The following is a 20,929-nucleotide window of genomic DNA, read 5'->3' as shown; positions in this document are numbered from 1 at the left end:
TTTTTGACTGCAGCATTCACTGAGAAACTAAGTTTATTTCACAAACAAGCAGACACTGTGCACATAAACAAGGGGGCCCATTTATCATGTTGTATTCTCTATGAATATGATATATTGGAAGTTTAAATACATGCCCATTTGCAAACTGTCATAAATATAAAGGGAAGGGTAACCACCTTTCTGTATACAGTGCTATAAAATCAGTCCTGGCCAGAGGCAAAACCCTTTAATCTGTAAAGGGTTAAGAAGCTACGGTAACCTCGCTGGCACCTGACCCAAAATGACCAATAAGGGGACAAGATACTTTCAAATCTGGAGCGGGGGGGAAGGCTTTTGTCTGTCTGTCTGCGTGATACCTTTACTGGGAACAGATCAAGGATACAAGCTCTCCAACTCCTGTAAAGTTAGTAAGTAATCTAGCTAGAAAATGTGCTAGGTTTGTCTTTGTTTTTTGGCTTGTAAAATTCGCTGTGCTGGAGGAAATGTGTATTCCTGTTTTTGTATCTTTTTGTAACTTAAGGTTTTGTCTAGAGGGATTCTCTGTGCTTTGAATCTGGCTGCCTGTGAGATTATCTTCCATTCTGATCTTACAGACTTATTCTGTTATCTATTTTTTTGTTCTTCTAATAAAGTTCTTATTTTTAAGAATCTGATTGGGTTTTTTGGGTCTTAAAAATCCAAGGGGTTTGTGCTCATCTTGTTTATTCTCAAGCCTCCCCAGCAAAGGGGGTATAGGGCTTGGGGGGATATTTTGGGGGAAGATGTCTCCAAGTGGTCTCTTCCTGGATTATTTATTAAATTGCTTGGTGGTGGCAGCATACCAGGTTTTTAACCTAAGCTGGTTCCCAAGGCAAGAAAGAAATCTGTGCCTTGGGGAAGTTTTAACCTAAGCTTGTAAGAATAAGCTTAGGGGGTCTTTCATGCAGGTCCCCACATCTCTACCCTAGAGTTCAGAGTGGGGAAGGAACCTTGATACAAACTAAATTGACGCACCTCATTTAATTTACCTCAGACAGAAATTAAACTGTAAAAAGATTAGAACAATTGATTGTGTGATATACAATTCAATAAAAAGTCTCTAAAATAAAATGCATGGAACACCTAGAACATTTAAATTCCTCATTTCCCAGCATCTGAAAAAAAAAAAGCTATGCAGTTTTCCTAGGCATACAACATGGGTAGAAAAAGGCTATTCCCATAATTTAAGTTATGTTTTTCCATGAGGGTGTGCTATGTGGCAAGACATAATACAGCTGCTCAACATAGCTATGAAAAAGCGAATGTAGGTAAACATGCATATACTAAGCACCTGGCCGAAGTTTATCTTCATTTGTATCCTAATATTAATCAATTATGGATAGAGACATGTGGTGCAAACAGGTGGACAGCACATTTTGCTACCATACTCCCCACATCCCTTGCTGACAGTGAAAATGATACACAGATAAATTCTGCTCTTAGTTACCTGCTTGAAACTCCACAGACTTTAGGATTTTGTCCTTTATGCTTCAGAAAGATAATGTCATCGCACATTCTCTGTGAAAAGCAGTTATTTGCTATGACCATGGGGTATATCTAGTAGATACAGGACGCAGCATCAACAGGTTTCTGCTTACCTTCCTATTACCTCAAAAATTACACAGGCTCATTCCATAATTTAGGTATTCTAAGGGTTGATGAGCAATTGTTAAAAAGGTGTAATACCCTTAACTTGATTGCAAGATCAAAATGCTTAATCTGCTCTGTGCATACATCATCGAATCCAGCTGCTTTGCCATTCTTCAGGTGACTTGTTCCAGCATTGAGTTAATCTACTGTAGTCATCAAGTGCCTTACATCGCGAAAGAATTTTCTAACCAGTGTTGTGCCTTTGGATACGACAGCTGGTAAGGCATAACTGAGGTTATGGAATGAAAGACTACCCACAGTCGGGCACACTGAAATAGATCTGGAACCCTAGGAGGACTTTTCTTGAGGGGCCAATAGAGACTGGTCAATGTGGTGATGCCTGAATAGCCTGTGCACATAAACTGGCACATCAAAGACTAATATGATCAAATGGGGTTACTTTAATTATACGAATATATGTGAGAACGGTGAGGTGCAGACCATGAAGCACCTGCTCATTTGCCGACTCTTTGGGGAGACCTGTATGAAGGAGGACCTTGCTGTAGTGATGGAAAGAGCCATCGCTTGTGCATGGTTCTGGAAAAGCCTCTAGTCTGTGACAAGGATATGAGAAAAGGAGAACCTCAAAAATACATATTAGCTGTATTAAAGAAACCATCTGATAATCACGGAGAAAGATGAAGTCTGAAAATTCAATTACTGTATACAGAAGGGCGAAGCAATCATGATCAAAGGGGAATAATAGGAAATGAGGAGTTTGTGTTAAAAGTACTGTGGGTGACATTTTTACTTCTCTGAATTTGTCTATTTACTTCTATTTACCTGATCTAGTCTTCATTTTTAGAGTGACAGCAGTCTAAAGGTATTGTCATTTACAAGTACATAATGAGGGGAGGACTTCTTATCAAGATGGATATAATCAAGGACATAGCTTTTTCTCAAAAACTAGAACTCCACAAAGTAAACTCGAGAAGCTCTGCTAACATGAATAGTTCACATATCCTTTGCCAGGTATGCAATGTAAACAAGAACTCCTCTCAATTTCCATGGGAATTTTGAAACTGCTACATATTTATGAATCCTTAATTGTACATTAGCTCTGTGTACACAAAATTATTTATTTAATCTTAAAATAATTCCATTTAATTGATAATTTTGGTGTTAACTCTCAAAATGATGGGTAAAGATTAATATCCAAACTTTAAAAAACTTACCTTGAAATGCTGAATTAAGCATTTCAGGTTTCATCTGATGAAACTATTAATAAGATAATTAAAAGCAAAAGTCATTTTCATAGAATTGCTTGTAAGTGAGTAACCCTACAAAATCTTAAATAATTTCTTTTCTGTATGTGGAAAACAGCTCTTCAGTGATATTTCTGTCATATTTCCAACTCACTAACACCTCTTGTACATTTGTTCTGCTAACATTTCAGGTGTTTGCACACAACTATAAAATGTTTTCTACAAATAAAAGATATTCATAAAGCTCTTACTAGTAGTTTTTATACTGTTACACAACAGTATATAAATTTTTAATTCCAGCTTTATGATCAATAGTGTTACCCCTCAAAGTGAAAGTCATACAGGGATGTTTTAACTGAGGACCCTACAATTGTAGTTTATTTCCTAATAAACTATATACCATGTTTTTAGCCAAATTCTTCAAAGTTTAAAAAAAAAAAAAACACACCACTCATTTCTGGCTGGCTCACACATTGACCTTATCTTTAAGTGATTTTTCTGTCTCTTGACCTAACTTGAAATATAATACACTTCCTTTAAATAATGTCTTATCAGATTTTTTCCCCTTAGGATAGTTCTTTGTGGGTTTGTGTTTATTTTTTACCATTATACTTGTATATTGATTCATTACACTAACAATTATATTTAAGTATTTTCAGAGGGTTGTACCATTTCACAGATGGTGACTAAGAGAAATATATGTCTAAGAGCTTAATCCTGCTCCTGCTGAAGTCACTACTATTTTTACTATTGAGTTCAAAGGTGGCATGATCAGGCATTAAGAAGATGATAGACAGCAGAAGTACTTAGACAAGCAACAAGACCAGTAGCTTATTTTAATGAACATACCTGTCATCTTGATCCCGGTTTTTCCCACTCCCTCTCTTCAAGTTATTAGAAAGAAAGAACAATTCCATGATGGGTAGGAAAATGTTCTGAAGTTTTCAAACTGTTATCTGACATACTACAGGGCATGCAGTGGTTGCCAACCACTTTCAGATTAGTGATCAGCTATGTTCTTTTCTAGTGGCTTATACCCCATCTATTCTGTCTCTTGCTCTGCTATCAGAGATATGTACTTTGAAGTTACAGTATGAAGAGATTGAAACAAACATATAATCATGTGACCGGACACTTTATGGGTAACAATTAATATGTAAACTTCATGCAGAGGATTTTTGAAATTGAGACAGTTATTTTAAAAAAAATAATTGCATGATTAATCGCGTTGCTAAATAATAGTACAATCTCTTTATCATGAAAGTTGAATTTACAAATGTAGATTTATATACAAAAATAACTGTATTCAAAAACAAAACAATGTAAAACTTTAGAGCCCACAAGTCCAATCAGCCCTACTTCTTGTTCAGATTATCTCTTGTGGGAGATAATGCTGCCTGCTTCTTGTTTAAAATGTCACCTAAAAGTCAGAACAGGAGTTTACATGGCACTCTTGTAGCCAGCGTCACAAGATATTTATATGCCAGATGTGCTAAAGATTCATATGTCCCTTCATGCTTCAATCATCATTCCAGAGGACACGTGTCCATGCTGATGACGGGTTCTGCTTGATAACAATCCAAAGCAGTACAGACCGACATATGTTCATTTGCATCATCTGAGTCAGATGCCACCAGCAAAAAGTTGATTTTTTCGGTGCTGTAGTTTCTGCATCAGGGTGTTGGTCTTTTTAGATTTTTGAAAGCATGCTCCACACCTGGTCCCTCTCAGATTTTGAAAGGCACTTCCGATTCTTAAACTTTGAGTCGAGTGCTGTATCTTTAGAAATTTCACATTGGTAACTTCTTTGCGTTTTGTCAAATCTGCAGTGAAAGTGTTCTTAAAATGAACAACATGTGCTGGGTCATCATCCAAGACTGCTATAACTTGAAATACAGGGCAGAAAGCAAGTAAAACAGAGCAGGAGACATACAATTCTCCCCCAAGGAGTTCAGTCACAAATTTAATTAATGCATTTTTTTTAATGAGCATCATCAGCATGGAAGCGTGTCCTCTGGAATGGTGGCCGAAGAATGAAGGGGCATACAAATGTTATCATATTTGACACATAAATACCTTGAAATGCCAGCTACAAAAGTGCCATGCAAACACCTGTTCTCACTTTCAGGTGACACTGTAAATAAGAAGCAGGCAGCATTATCTCTCATAAATGTAAACAAACTTGTTTCTCTTCGTGATTGGCTGAACAAGAAGTAGGATTGAGTAGACTTGTAGGCTCTAAAGTTTTACTTTGTTTTGTTTTTGAGTGCAGATATATAACAAAAAAAATCTACATTTGTAAGTTGCACTTTCATGATAAAGAGATTGCACTACAGTACTTGTATGAAGTGAATTGAAAAATATTATTTCTTTTATCATTTTTACAGTGCAAACATTTGTAATAAAAATAAAATAAATTGAGCACTGTACACTTTGTATTCTGTGTTGTAATTGAAATCAATATATTTGAAAATGTAGAAAAACATCCAAAAATATTGAATAAATTTCAATTGGTATTCTACTGTTAAACAGTACAATTAAAGCTGTGATTAATCATGATTTTTTTTAATCGCGATTCATTTTTTGAGTTGATCGTATGAATTAACTGTGATTGACAGCCCTAAAAAAAATCCATGTAACATCCAAGCTCAGTTCCTGTTCTTACTCTCCAATATAGCAGGAAATAGTTGGCTGCCCCCACTGCTTCTAAGGCCCTAGTCTGAGGGATAAAGCCATGTCTTTTGTCACTCAGTGACCCGTTTGACTAGCAGAACATTAGCCTCAGTCTGAGAATAAGTGAGAGCTGTAAAGAAAAGTAATTAGGAGGGTTTCTCAGGGCTCTGTCAAGCACAATGAGTACAATCAGCCACTAAAAAATGAGAACTTCCTATTTTGTCAAAGACTGTAGACAAGTGTCTTGGTTAAAGGAAGTTAACTCTAACAGATATGCAGAGGAAGAATTTTAAATGTTCACTTCATAGCCTCATGTCCTACAGTCTCCTGTCTCTTTACTTGCACTTTGTTTCACAAAAGAGAATGTTACTTTACTTATAGTAACTGGAGGTTCTTTGAGATGTGTGGTTCCTATTTGAATTCCACTGTGTGTAAACATGCACTTCATGCACGCAGTTATAGAACTCTTGAAAACAGTGTCAGTTGATCCACACATGCACCCTCACCCTCCTCTTGCCTCTGATCAAGGAGATTATGGGCGGAGCAGACCAACCTCTCCTCCAGTTCCTTCTCTACCATGAATCCAAGAATGATTTGAAGCAGAGGGGAAGGAGGGCAGGTAGTGGAATGCAGATAGATCCACCCCACGTATCTTGAAGAACCTCCAGTTACTACATGGTAAGTAACTTTCTTTTCTTCTTTGATTGCTGGTCCCTCTGTGTATTCCACTCTGGGTGACTGACAAGCAGTACTGAAGAAGGAGGCGGCTGCCAGGATGCAGGCAGCAAAGTCATTTGAAGTACTGCCATCCCAAAAGATGCATCAGTGGAGGAGTCCTGTACTAAAGCATATTGTCTCACAAAATGTGTGGATGGAACTCCATGTAACTGCTCTGCAAATGTCAAATAGAGGTACTTCTTGAAGCAATGCCATTGATATCACTTGTGTTCTTGTAGAATGAGCCCTCACCCCATGAGGGGGAGGACAATTAGACAGCTGATAGCAGAGATAGCTACAACCTGAGATCAATTTACAGATCCTCTGAGAGGATATAGCTTGACCTTGAATTCTTTCTGATACAGCAATAAACAGCCTTGGAGTTTTTCTGATTGGCTTTATCTTTCGCAGGTAAAAGGTTAAGGCTCATCACATGTTGAGGGAATGAAGTCTCCTCTCTTCTTCCGATGTGTGTGGTTTCGGAAAAAAAGTGAAGTGACTGGTGCAAGTGAAACTCTGAAACTACTTTGTGGGTGAACTTAGGATGTAAACACAATGACACCTTGTCTCTATGGCATATGGTGTCAGGCAGATCAACCATCAATGCTCTAAGCTTGCTCACCCTCCTGACTGAGTTGATGGCTATCAGGAATGTAACCTTCATGGACAGAAGAGAAATGGAACATGGGGCTAGTGATCCAAAAGGAGGTTAAGAGAGCACAAAAAGAATAAGGTTTAAGTCCCACTGAGGAGCAGATTTCCTTACTGACAGAAAGGCTCTGATTAGACCTTTGCAGAATCTGGTAGTCAGTAAATGAGCAAAAATTAAATAACCATGAGAAGGTGGGTGGTACACATTCATTGGTGCCAGGTGGACCCCAGCTGTTCTGAGAGAAAGAAGATTGTCCAGAATAAGGGGAATACCCACAACTCATGGGTTTTTGTTGTGCCCAGACAGGGAAACACTTCCACTTGACTAAGTAAAATTTTCTAGTGGAATCTTTTTTACTGTTAGTAAGGATGCTTTGCACAGCTTCAGAGCATGAACTTTCGAGAGTTGACACCCATCCAAACACCTCACCCTGAGATGGAGTGCTTGGGGGCTGGGATGTTGATTCTGTCTTTCCCCTGGGTCACGAGATTGGAAAAAGACTGAATGCTGATCGTTGACCAAGACATGTGTAGAAGACTCAGGAACAAGAACCGTCTGGGCCAGGTGGGGGCAATGGGGATGACTCGTGCCTTCTCCAATTTATAAAATATATACATATGTATGTACAGATCCAAAACTAAAGGAAGATGAAACTCCAGACATTGGAGGTTCCAACCCAGGCCATGTAGTGATAAGAAGGAACTAGAGAGGCGGTCGGCCCGCTCTACCCTTTATCTCCTCAATTGGAGGACAGCAACAGCGCATGCATGACCCAACAGACATGGCTTTCAAGAATTCTCTGACTCCATGCGCATGCGTACCCACAATGTAATACACACGGGTACCAGCACTCAAAGAAGTACAAGTTTTCAGCATGCATACAATGTATGCTAATGCAAAAACAAGTGTCAGGGCAAGGACTGTCTACCACAAAATGCCTAGCGAAATGAGGCCCCATTCTTGGTTGGCCATCAGGCACTATCATAATTAATAGGTTAAATGTACAAATCAAAATCTATCTCTTGTACTCTACTACATATTTTGTTTTTCTTTCTTGCTCATTCTTCATCTGTTTTGTGTTCCCAATTCAACAAAATATTTAACCACATGTTTGAGCACTTTCCTAAATCAGGGTCTATATTTTCTACTCTTTTCATACATTTCTCTGCACATTTCTTACTTATTGCTCTCACCTGCCATATCATTTATGATTCTCTGTTTTCCAGCACTGGTTCAGAGCATTTCATGGTTTATTCTAGTACCTCCATGTATTCATCATTTACGAGGAGGGACTGACCTCAAAATAGTTTAATAATGGCCTTCCCTAAAACCAAAGCAATTCATACAACACAGTGAAACAGAACACAAAATTGTATCATTCGCCCATTTTTGAGCTACTTCGATTGCACTGTAAAGCAATTTAGCTTCCTTATAAAATAGGACTAAATAAATACGGCTTCATTATGCATAACTTTTTTTGCAAGAGAAAAAATGAACAAAAGCAAGTGAAAGAAAAAAGGTATTTTATAAATAATACAGATACCAAAATAATTATTGTGCAAATAAGATGTAAAACATTATTTTGATTTGAAAGATGTAAGAGACTATGCAACAAGTGAAAAAGGACAATTTAATAGGAGTCACTAGTAATGTAACAAGAAAACATCAGTAATGGTTGCAGGAAAATTACATTTACCTGACATTAATGGATTAGTCAAAATTGGGCTTTTTTGTGCACTAGCTGGGGGCCGGGGCAGGTTAGTAAGTGTAATAACTATTTATACAGTTTTAGTTCAACTACTGCAATCATCTGTGCTTACTATATACTGGACTCATGTTACAGAACATCCTTCTGGATTGCACCATTATAGCATTATGGTTGCAAAAGATCCCATGTGCCAGATTGTGCCCAGCCATTATACAAATTATCTGCTCTCCACTTCTATCCCTACACAGGAGCTGGGTATAAATGCAGTCCTTGTGCTCCCATGAGCCCAAGGACCTACCCTAGCTGGCAACATTAGCTACCACAAAAAGGACAGACAAGAGTTGGGACCACGGCCCTGTGAACTAACCAGAAGAGCTGGCTGGGCATTGAAGGGTGTTTATAATATGCATTCTTGTGTATTTTCTACATAAGCATTTACTGTATCTTTCCCTCTCCACATCCATTGGTAATTTATCACAGAACATCATTATCTCTTCTTGCATCAAGTTTCTGTAGTTACCTGTTGCTTCAGGTGCATCCCTTAGGAAGTCAACAAAGTAAGCATCAGTTTCCGAATCCACTAAAGCCTTTTTCTCTTCACCGAACTCCTCCTCAACCAATTTTGCCAAAGCTGTATCAAACCAATCTACATCTGCTGGGGTTGTGAAACGATCAGCAATAACACACTTACATTCATGCTTCCACAACTTTATCAACACCTGTTCACAAAACAAACATCTCAATTGATTAAGTTTGTAACAGAGGCACTTGTGCTCTTCACAGCCATATCTCAGCAAGGTTAGAGTTTTGTCACTGTTTCTCCGTACAGCATCGCATTACCTCTAGACAATACAAAGTAATGCTTTACTCCTTACTAGGGAAGCTGAAATAGTATTCTTTGTCAGACTTTGATTCAGCTGCATCTCAGCTTACATGTATGTCCAGTTTACAAAAAAAAAAAAAGAAAGACACTGCACATTCAGGACAAAGTATTAGATGAAACCTCAGTCTAGCCTCCCAAACTACATAATTATGTGTCCAATTACTGCATTGCCAAAACCAGACTTTATGAATGCCAAGCATATTTTTACATGCAAATTCAATAGCTGACTACCCAGTTTGCTAACAGATATATTTCCCACTCTCAAATCATAACTGTCCATTCATAAGATGGAGCCACACTTTTATATGCTACTTCTCGCAGTACCATCAGTAGAGATGCTTGGATAATGATTCATCTGCGGAGGGATAGCCACTGCATTGAAGACTCAACTTTATATTTCAGTATTAAAGAAAATTAAGAGGGAAATATTTACATCAAGTATCTTATTTTTCACAAGGAATGTGGATCGTACAGTAATGAAACAGCAGAAAGACATGTTACAGTCTGAAGTGTTATTCCCTCTTCCATTTAAGATATGTCTGCGTTGCAATCTTGGGCACGATTGCAGCATGGGTAGACATACCTGTGTTCGTTCTATGCACACTAGCACAGCTAGAAATAAAAGGGTAGCACAGCCTTCAGATGGGGCTGGACAAGCATATTGGGGATCCCAGGTATATGCAGGCATTGCTATCCCATGCAGATGCTTGTGCTGCTGTGTCTCCACTACTATGTTTAGCTGTGCTAGTACAGGTAAAGCTAGCATGGGTATGTCTATCCATGCTGCAATTACACCTCAGACTGAAGTCTAGACATACCCTTATAGCTCTAAGCCAAAAATCAGCTTTCAGCCAGTCACATGGTTTGAAAACCTCAAGGCATCCTATACCTTAAGAACAAAATTATTTGTCATTAAGACACTGAATAGCTTGCTGCTATGTGTGTTTATAAAATTGAATATTTTTAAAAGCTTGATTTTCTCCAGAATTTTAAAAATTGAAATAAGCTAACATTTATCAGTAAGTACAACAGACCATAAAACTGATGCAGACAGTGGAACAAACTGGTTTTTGTTCTTTTGCTACATTGAATGTCCATAAAATCCTTTGGCATCTTAGCCATTTAGCTAAGTCAGTATTGTTTCATCACTGATGCTTATTATTTATTATTTGTATTGAGGAAGCACCTTGGAGTCCCAGATATGGAACAGGACCCCACTGTCCTAGGCAGAGTACAAACACAGAACAAAACCACTGAAGATCTTACAATTTAATAAGAAAAGTGATAACAAGTAGAGACAGAGGCTTCCTACTGTATACTGAACCACCAAGAGAATCAGTTATAGTCTTCATCCCATTGCTACTTAATATGCTAACTCCATGAAAGAAATCTGTATGTTACTTACATTAGGTTCACTGATTACTTCCGATACGGTATTTAGCATCCCCTGCCAAATCCTTGAGAGATCTCGTAGATTGAAGACATAATGGAACTTGGCTGGAGTGGGTAGCATTTTGATCTTGGTCATTTGCCATAACCTGCGTGTCAGTGGCACCAATTTGGCTACTGATCTTCTCACCTCTTCTGAGAAGCCCCGCTGACTACAATAATGCCCTACTCCAATCACACCTGGGGAAAGCAAAATTGATGGTTTAAAGGGCAGTTACTAAAATAAGGCTTGTCTACACATGGAACTATTCTGGAACAGCTATTCCTGAATAACTCCAGGCACAGACAACCTGTACATGTGAGACAGCAGTACTCTTTGCACCTTCACCTCATGTCCCCTGAAATAAACCAAAATGCTGCAGCCTAACTAAGCTATAAAATGTACCTCTTGTGCTGCATTGGGAGCAATAGGTTAAGGACCAGACACCAATTATTTTAAGTCAAGGTCAAAGTTATTTTTGCAAAATTTTTGCAGATGTGTGCAGCAATGTAAACATGTAGCACCTGCACCAAATGTGGACAGAAATCCTATATTTTCATATGTAACTGTTGAGTGTGCAGATTTTCCAGGGACAACTTTGGTGCCAGTCTCAGAATCTTGGATCTAGATGTCCCACTGTAAGACTATTTTCTTGAGTTTATAAATCAATTGGTGAACTTCATGTTGAGTTGAAACATTCCAAGTCAAACCTGAGCAGAGACTCGATTTGGATTTTTCAACAAGAAAAATATAGTTTCCACTGAAAATGTTAGGGGGTTAAATCATGGAAACCTCTCTACTCCCTTGGGTTTTGTAAAAAATGATACTTGTTCAAGGCCTTAGTTTTGGGTCAAATTTTACCTCAGAAAGTCCATTTGAAAAAGGACACCATTTTGACTTTGTGGTGATGTTACCCACAGTTTACTCCTGGGGGAATTCTGCATCACTGCACAATGCAGAATTTTGCGGAAATTAATGTTGGGCATGCAGAATTTCCTTTCCCCCTCCGCCAATAGAAATTGGCTGAAGGGATGTTGGCCACCACTAGGGGCCGCTGGATCTTGCAGAGCCCAGCTGAGAAATAGAAGGCAAGGCTGTGAGGAGGGGGAAGAAACTGGAGGGTTCCCAGCAGCTGCAGTTCCCAGCATTCCCTGAAGGAGGGAGGGGGCACTCAGGAAACTCTGTGCAAGCCTGGGACCCCGCATCAGGCTGTTTCTCCCTCTGGATCCCTGGGCTATAGGAGGGTAGGGTCTGAGAGTGTCTGGGCTGGGGTGGAGAACTGCAGCTGGGGTCTGGGGGTTAGAGGGTGTGAGTGTCTGGGCTGGGGGGACCCACAGCTGGTCTCTGGGGGGTGGTAAGTGTCTGGCTCCCCAGCTGGGCTCTGGGGGGGAAGAGGCAGAGAAGAAAGAACTAGGTTGTTGTAGGGGTTTCTTTAACTCTCTACTCCTGGGGGAATTTTTCTGTGTGTCTGTATTGTTACAGACATCCTTGCTGATAGGTATTTTGAAATAAATTACCAAAATAATTGAAACCAGCATAATTATGTAGTGTTATTTTGACAAAATAAAATTTACAGAATTTTAAAATATTGTGCACAGAATTTTTAATTTTTTGGTGCAGAATTCCAGCAGGAGTAAATTTTGTATCTTAGTCTAAGGCAGAGATTTGGTTTTGTGTTTGTTTTTAGCTTCCAGGGCATGACCAAGGAGTGGGCAACAGGGGGAAATCAAGGGCTGAGAAAAAAAATCAGTCAAAATCCCACTGAGTACTAACCACCTCCTCCCAGCCCCAGCACTCCCCACCAACTCCTCCAGCACTACCACCAAAAGCCAGTGGTTCATGTACCCCAGTCCTTGGTAATCCCAAAGTAGTCTGGGATTTAACTGAGTCCTAGTCACTAACCACACACAGAAAATTTGAGAGCCACTGTTCTAGGAAAATATGGGTACATACAGATAAGCCACCCACCCCACATGCAAAAAAAAATTAAGATTTTCAATCTTAAGATTTCCCTTTAAAGTATGGGGGGGAGGGGCAAACAAAATTTGGCACCCCAGTTCTAACTGTCTCAATCAATACTTTGCAAAGCGAGTCTTCATTTTACCAAAGATCTTGTCAATGGAAGAATTGGAAGGCAGAGTACAGTTGAATATGGAAAAATGTCTCTTTAGTCTCTGTGGGATGTCATTGCGACCTCCACCAGGGTGGATCATGGCTGCCAAGAACTGGATATCAACGATGTTGGTAAACTCCCCCGGTTTCCCCAGGTTATAGAACCCATTCTGTTCCATCAGCTGGCGAACTATCTCATTGGTGACCTAGAAAGAGCCCATTAGGATTAGAAGAATATTTCCCTGGATGCAAAATGGCATGCAAAATTATTTATGAGCACCCGATAAACATAACTAAGAGACAGATTTTCTTTGTCTTAAAAAACACTACATTTTCTTCTGCCATGAAGAAAACAACATTTATAAATTACCAGAAATAGGTGGGATTGGATCGCCCTTTCCTCTGGTAATATCTAGAGGAGGGAGCTCAGAGGAAAATAATCGCATGCATTTCAAATACCTCAATAACCTGACAGAGTGGGGAGCCATGTCACCTGTGTCATAAGGAGACATAAAAACAACAGATCAGCATTAAGACAAATTTCAATACTTAACTAACCTGATCTCCCCACTCATTGATTACAGGCATATTCACATCATCAATGAAGACAGTCATCTTCTTGCCTGCAGGAGGACCACATGTCGTTCCCATGCGTTTGTCCACATAACTCTCTATTGAACGCTGTAAGAAAAACCTTTATTACCTAAAGCTGTACAGTTCCTCTCCATCAAAGAATAGTTTATGCTTTTTAAATGCACACACTTAGTAGCATAAACTCTTCAATAGCAAAGGCATACATGGATACTCTTCAGACTGTTTTGAGGAGATTTCCACTAAGAAATGCCACTAGCTTTGTAGAATTGGTAAATGGAACACTGGGTTACAAAGTGAGGTAATAGGTTGCTATACAAATTGGACACAAATTGCCTTTAAAAACCATAACTGCCAATGTAGTGCATGCAACCCATTTGGAGAATTATCCCCTTTTTTTCATGGAGTGGTGTAATAAACTAAATTTGAACTATTGTGATCATAGATAACTGTGTGAAATATCACCTCCATGAAAGATTTAACTCAATTATGAAATAAACCCAACTTACAACCATTAGTGTAGACTACATTTTGTAAAGTCTTTAGTCTTTTACACAAGGTTTTAATGACAATCCAATAAAAATGAATGACCACTTCAGCCAGTTAGTGTGAACTGGCATATTTCCAGACATCAAGAAACATTGAGAATTTGATGAGGGAAGTATAACATGTCAAAAACATGAGAGTAACCAAATAACCTCTGGAATGACTGAAAGATATGTGGTTCCTGAGGATTTGCTGAAATTGATGGACAATTTTCAAAAGGCATATTGTGAGAGAAGCAAGTTACATCCCTGTAGAAAGGCCATTTTGACTGAAGCCCTTGGAGCAGACTGGTGCTTTTGTTTGTTTGTATCTTTGTAATTAGAGAAAGCCTTCTTTTAATGTGATCTTTCTGGCAAATTCTCAGTGTACAAATAAAGATATGAACTCAGTCATCTTATTAGAAGTAGAGTGATTACTGTACCTGGAACATTAATGGGGTAGTTGCAGATGAGAAGTTCAGACTCTTGGCCATGTGATTTTCAGGATTATACTTTGACATGAATCCTTTGATAATGACAGTTTTAGCAGTTCCTTGCTCACCAATTAGTAGCACAGCCTAGACAAGGAGAGAATTCAAATGAGCCCAGAGGTGCAAAAGCCAAGTGTGCCAGCAAAGTCTCATCAACCTCTGTATCTATCCTGGTCAGGAATGAAACAAAGAAATAAAAATGTAACTTTCAATGAGAAAAAAATTGGCAAGCTGGAAGCAGTTGGCTGCTTTAGCACTAAACAATTCAAGGTGTATTAACTCTAACAGTATGTTGGGCAAAAATTGGGGATTGGTCCTGCTTTGAGCAGGAGGTTGGACTAGATGACCCCCTGAGGTCCCTTCCAACCCTGATATTCTATAATACTTGTATGCAAAAGGGTCATTAGTTTCCACCATACAACAGGGGATCCTCACATTTTCAACTATAATTCCACATTGTCCTGCTGTGCTGGAAGGAGGACAAGAGACACTGGATGTGGTTTAATTAGGCTGCAATCTTATTCCTAAATGTCTGGAAGTACCCATCAGATAAAAAGGTGTAAGTACAGGTAGTTTAATAATCATTTACACATACCTGGGGGCGGGAGCTACCCATCCTAGTCCCTAGCCAACCCACTGCTTGGACCCTCCTCCCTCAAATGAGGGTTAAGGCATGCTATAAAGGAGGGTTCGTTGGCTCTCTGCCATATCAGTCATAGGAGCCCCAAATCCCTGTTTCTGCTCCTTTAAAGAATACCTCCTTTAAATCCTTTACTAATCCATTTTATCTGATCATGTTATCCCTTCCCTGCAGAGTACCTGCACAGCATATCAGCCCCATACTTACACAATAAGTTGCAAATCATAGCCTAACTTCTGTTCCATATTTGCCCCAAGTAAACCATGCAACCCTCTGTCAGGAAGGTGGAAAAAAAACAACCATCTTGCCTTGGCCAATCTGGCAGTGAGGGAAAACATCTTTTCCAGCCCCCTGAGAAAGGAGTGACTGGTGCAATGCCCACCATGGATCATGACAAAGCCTGGCATTTAACTACTTCCATGCATGAGAGGGTGGGTGCTGCTCCACCTGGTCCAGGTAAAAGAGGGTTTTTCGTGCCCCAGTGTGGACCTAAATAGTTCTTCCTCTCTTCCAGTCACCTGGTGTGGGGATGGGACACTAACCTGGTCAAGCTACCGCAGCAAATCACTCTGGTACTCTAGTCTCTAAAGGGCCCACGCACCTTTCCCTGCAAGCCAGGCAATGGCCCCCACTACTTAATGGGCGGTGAGGTCATTTTATTTAAGAACATAAGAACGGCCATACTGGGTCAGACCAAAGGTCCATCTAATTCAGTATCCTGTCTTCCAACGGTGGCCAATGCCAGGTGCCCCAGAGGGAATGAACAGAACAGGTAATCATCAAGTGATCCATTCCTTGTCACCCATTCCCAACTTCTGGAAACAGAGGCTAGGGACACCATCGCTGCCCATCCTGGCTAATAGCCATTGATGGACTTATTCTCCATGAATTTATCTAGTTCTTTTTTAAACCCTGTTATAGTCTTGGCGTTCACAACATCCTCTGGCAAGGAGTTCCACAGCTTGACTGTGTATTGTGTGAAGAAATACTTCCTTTTGTTTTAAACCTGCTGCCTATTAATTTCATTTGGTGACCCCTAGTTCTTGTATTATGGGAAGGAGTAAATAGCACTTCCTTATTTACTTTCTCCACACGAGTCATGATTTTATAGAGCTCAATCAGATCCTCCATTAGTCGTCTCTTTTCCAAACTGAAAAATCCCAGTCTTATTTATCTCCCCTCATATGGAAACCGTTCCATACCCCTAATCATTTTTGTTGCCCTTTTCTGAACCTTTTCCAATTCCAATATATCTTTTTTGAGATGGGGTGACCACATCTACACACAGTATTCAGGATATGAGCGTACCATGGATTTATATACAGGCAATATGATATTTTCTGTCTTATTATCTATCCCTTTCTTAATAGTTCCCAACATTCTGTTCGCTTTTTTGACTGCTGCTGCACATTGAGTGGATGTTTTCAGAGAACAATCCACAATGACTCCAAGATCTCTTTCTTGAGTGGTAATAGCTAATTTAGACCCCATCATTTTATATGTATAGTTGGGATTATGTTTTCCAATGCGCATTACTTTGCATTTATCAACATTGAATTTCATCTACCATTTTGTTGCCATTTATAATTTAACTCTCCCACCGCCCATGCGGACCACATCATTGACACACACAAACAAGAATGATACCTTGCCCTGCCCAGCAATTGTTTCAATAAGGAAGTCTGTCCTCACGTTGTCAACATTTGGCACCAAGATGGAACCATACTCTGGAATGCTGTTAGTGGGGTACACATACTCTTCAACACGAGTACTCCAGTGCATCCATTTACCTTGTCAGAACAGAATAGATTAATACTTCAAAGAAACAAAGAATTTGCCTGTATCCCATTCTCCAACTAGTAGTACAAGTGGATTGTTACCTATGAAGTTCCCTTAACCTGTCCGGGGCAGTGGGCCCTGCAGGCAAAACCCACCCTCTATGAGGATCAGCAATCAACAAGGAGTATTCTTAAAAACCACATGGGAAGGACCACATGACCTGTTGTTACAAGTGACCAGCTTGCTTACCTTTGCTCATTTGACAGCATTTTGTGATACAAAGTCCCTGTTTCCTTGTGTAGTCAGTTGCCCTTGTTTTGGTATCTCACAGCAACAGAGGGAAACTTTATTAAAACCAGTAGTAAAGCATGATTTTAAAACAAAAACTGTCAAGGAACATGGGAAAGTATACAACCTGAAGTGCCTTCTCTATTAATTAATTAATAATATAAAATATACTCTTTCAAGATCATGTCTCTTCAAATGTTATCTGGTATATGCTAGTGGGTTACTAACCATCAGTTTCCACATAGTAGTCAAACATGGTATCTTCACTTCCTTCTGAGATATGGGGAAGATCAAGCTTTATTTTTTTATGATTACGAAGCCAGTGCTCCATTTTGCATCGGTCTTCCAATTCCAGCAATGCTCCAACACTCCACATGAGGGAGAAGACGTACAACCTTTCCAGGTACTCTGGTGTTACTTCCCCTCCTTGCTCCTGAGAGGTGAAACATTGTTTTAGCTATTTTCATGGCTTAAGGCCTGTCCAAGAAACAATTCCTGCATCAGACTCTGCTTTGTATGTTCAAGGTGAAAACCTTTAGCTTTAATTTACATAAGTCTCAGTAGGTGTCCCTACCTATGCTCTGGGCAACCATTACACAAACGAAAAGCTACAATACATATTGTGTCATATTATTTATTTTCCTTAATTCAGAAAAATAGCCACCAGAAAAAAACCCATAGCAAACAAATAGCTTATTTCTCTCCAGAAGCCCAGGGAAAGATGAGTAGTTGGTTTATTAGTTCATTAAAGCCCCGATTCTGCAAATATTACATATGTTTAATGGGTTACTCTATGACGCAAGTAGTCCCATTGCGTTATGGATATGTGGTTACAGGTTTCAGGCCTTAGACTCAAGGTTCCTTAAGGCAGAGACCTATTATTTTTTATGCCTATAGTCTAATGCTCTTAAGAGATCTCTTCCCAGGCATATACCTTAAATATACATGGAAAATTAACATGATGCAGTATGCAACTGCTCGCTAATTAAATGGTGGCTCTCAAAGGCAGCATATGTTAACAGTGCTCTGCGGCTTGCACTGGCTGAATTTGTATTTTGGTAGAGTTTAAAAAGCCAAAGATGTCGTGGGTCTTGCCTGCCTGCAGTACCACACCTCTCCCTGTGCTATGCTGCCACAATTGTGGTTGGATCCCCTTTAAAAAAAAGGAGGCATTGGAAGAACAATATTCATAGAAGCTTTTTTCTTTAAAGGAGGCATGTGCTTCTCCCTCCATGGTCCAAATTTACTTGCCTTCCAGGAACGCTGCTAAATTAATCTATTTGACCCGGCATAGTCGGAAGGTTGAGTCTGTTGAGATTAGGGTTTTTATATGGTGGCAATGCATGTAAAGAGGTGGGTTGGATTTACACATGTTAAAGTGAGTGGAAGGGATGAGTGCTGCTGCTTTGATGTAAGTTTATTCATCTTATATTGTATTTTTCAATATATGTCCTGACAGCCCTGAGCTTAAGGGGCATGCCACTGGGTACTGAGTATTAGACCAGAGGTGTTTAGTCTAAATATGTTACTTTTAAGGAAATGAATAAAGTTATGTTTTCACATAAGGATAAGTAGATAGGAATAGTTCTAGTGCAATTGGTCACATGTGGCATTGGTCTTTTTGCAGCATCCTCCATCGAGGCAATCCAGGCAAATAAAAATCTTGGCCTGTATTTTGTCTTTAATTAAATTCTTATTCAGCAATTTTGCAGAGATGTCAGTGTTTGCTTAAGAGAGTTCCCCGGCAAGATGGAAACAATTCAACTTTTAGAAGAAGCAATTTATCATCAGAAAGCTAACAGCAGCAAGTCAGTTGGTTAGCCACCCGCATGCTAGTATTTGCACTGGCAGTTCAATAGCAAAGAAACAAAGTGCACCTTCAAATGTGGCTGTAATTAAATTAATGCAGGGGGCTCCAACTGAGAAATTAGGCTGCAGCCTTTGACCAAAACGGTGATTAAAAGACGGGCTAGTGAAGGAGAAATAGAGCTCAAGAATAGGTCTGCAGAGTTGGAAAATGAAGAAGGGGCTCAGCAGGTAGTCACTGAAGGCGGAAGGGCAAGGAAGAAGAGAAGAGCGGCTAGTCCTATAGGAAAAGGGGAAGAGTTAATGGAGATTACACCAAATATGAGCCCCAGGAGGATACAGGATGGGTTAAAGAGGATTACAAGGGAGAACAGGAATGGAAAGAACTTGCAGCCAGAGGGAACAGGGGATAGACTGGAGAATAGCACCATCAACAGGAAAAGGCAGGTCTATGTGATTGGGGACTCTTTACTGAGTAGAATAGATAGGCCTGTAACCAGAGCTGATCCAGAGAATAGGAGGGTGTGCTGTCTTCCAGGTGCGAAGATACAGGATGTAGACCTGAGGTTGAAAAGGATCATAAAGGGAGCAGGAAAGAATCCCCTAATTATCCTTCATGTAGGAACAAATGATACAGCTAGATTCTCGCTGGAAAGTATTAAGGGAGACTATGCTAGGCTGGGAAGATGCTTAAGGAAATTGAGGCTCAGGTGATCTTTAGTGGGATTCTGCCTGTTCCTAAAGAAGGGCAACAAAGGTGTGACAAGATTATGACTATCAACAGATGGCTTAGGCAGTGGTGCTATAAGGAGGGCTTTGGGATGTATGGCCACTGGGAGGCATTCATGGATAGAGGACGGTTCTCTCAGGATGGACTTTATTTGAGTAGGGAAGGAAATAGACTTCTAGGATGGAGGCTGACACAACTGATTAAGAGAGCTTTAAACTAGGAATTTGGGGGAGATGGTTGGGAGATGTCCAGGTAATCTCCACGCCAGAATTTAGCATTGAGAGTAAAGAAAACGAAGTAAGAGAGGATAGAGCTGTGGGTAGGAGGAAGGGCAGTGTAGATACAAGTCTAATAGGTTATACTGGCAGTAAAATGACCCTGCCTAATAGGGTACAGAATGTGAGTGAGGCCAAACAGCAAAAATTAAGATGTTTGTACACTAATGCGAGGAGCCTAGGTAACAAAATGGAGGAACTAGAGCTACTGGTGCAGGAAGTGAAACCAGATATTATAGGGATAACAGAAACATGGTGGAATAGTAGTCATGACTGGACTACAGGTATTGAAGGGTATGTGCTGTTTAGGAAAGACCGAAATAAAGGTAAAGGTGGTGGAGTAGCATTGTATATCAATGATGAGATAGAATGTAAAGAAATAAGAAGTGATGGAATGGATATGACTGAGTCCGTCTGGGCAAAAATTACACTGGGGAAGAAAACTATTAGAGCCTCCCCTGGGATAGTGCTTGGGGTGTGCTATAGACCGCCGGGATCTAATTTGGATATGGATAGAGCCCTTTTTAATGTTTTTAATAAAGTAAATACTAATGGAAACTTGGTGATCATGGTAGACTAACTTCCCAGATACAGACTGGAGGACGAGTGCTAGTAATAATAATAGGGCTCAGATTTTCCTAGATGCGATAGCTGATGCATTCCTTCATCAAGTAGTTGCTGAACCGACTAGAGAGGATGCCATTTTAGATTTGGTTTTGGTGAGTAGTGAGGACCTCATAGAAGAAATGGTTGTAGGG

General features: G+C 39.8%; 1 protein-coding gene across 1 annotated transcript in view; it reads right to left on the bottom strand.

The window, feature by feature from the left end:
• The window catches only part of DNAH5 (dynein axonemal heavy chain 5), a 308,983-nt gene that overhangs the window by 91,630 nt on the left and 196,424 nt on the right, over positions 1-20,929 (bottom strand). Inside the window, exons 45-51 of the mRNA XM_077809166.1 lie at positions 17,589-17,793; positions 16,941-17,083; positions 14,606-14,740; positions 13,606-13,728; positions 13,040-13,253; positions 10,912-11,135; positions 9,144-9,342 (exon numbers count right to left, since the gene is read on the bottom strand). Of these exons, the coding sequence (XP_077665292.1) occupies positions 9,144-9,342; positions 10,912-11,135; positions 13,040-13,253; positions 13,606-13,728; positions 14,606-14,740; positions 16,941-17,083; positions 17,589-17,793 (1,243 nt within the window). The remainder of the gene's footprint in view (positions 1-9,143; positions 9,343-10,911; positions 11,136-13,039; positions 13,254-13,605; positions 13,729-14,605; positions 14,741-16,940; positions 17,084-17,588; positions 17,794-20,929) is intronic.

The sequence above is a fragment of the Eretmochelys imbricata genome, chromosome 2 (genome assembly GCF_965152235.1).
Source record: "Eretmochelys imbricata isolate rEreImb1 chromosome 2, rEreImb1.hap1, whole genome shotgun sequence".
Lineage (NCBI taxonomy): Eukaryota > Metazoa > Chordata > Testudines > Cheloniidae > Eretmochelys > Eretmochelys imbricata.
This window is presented reverse-complemented; position numbering and strand designations above follow the sequence as displayed.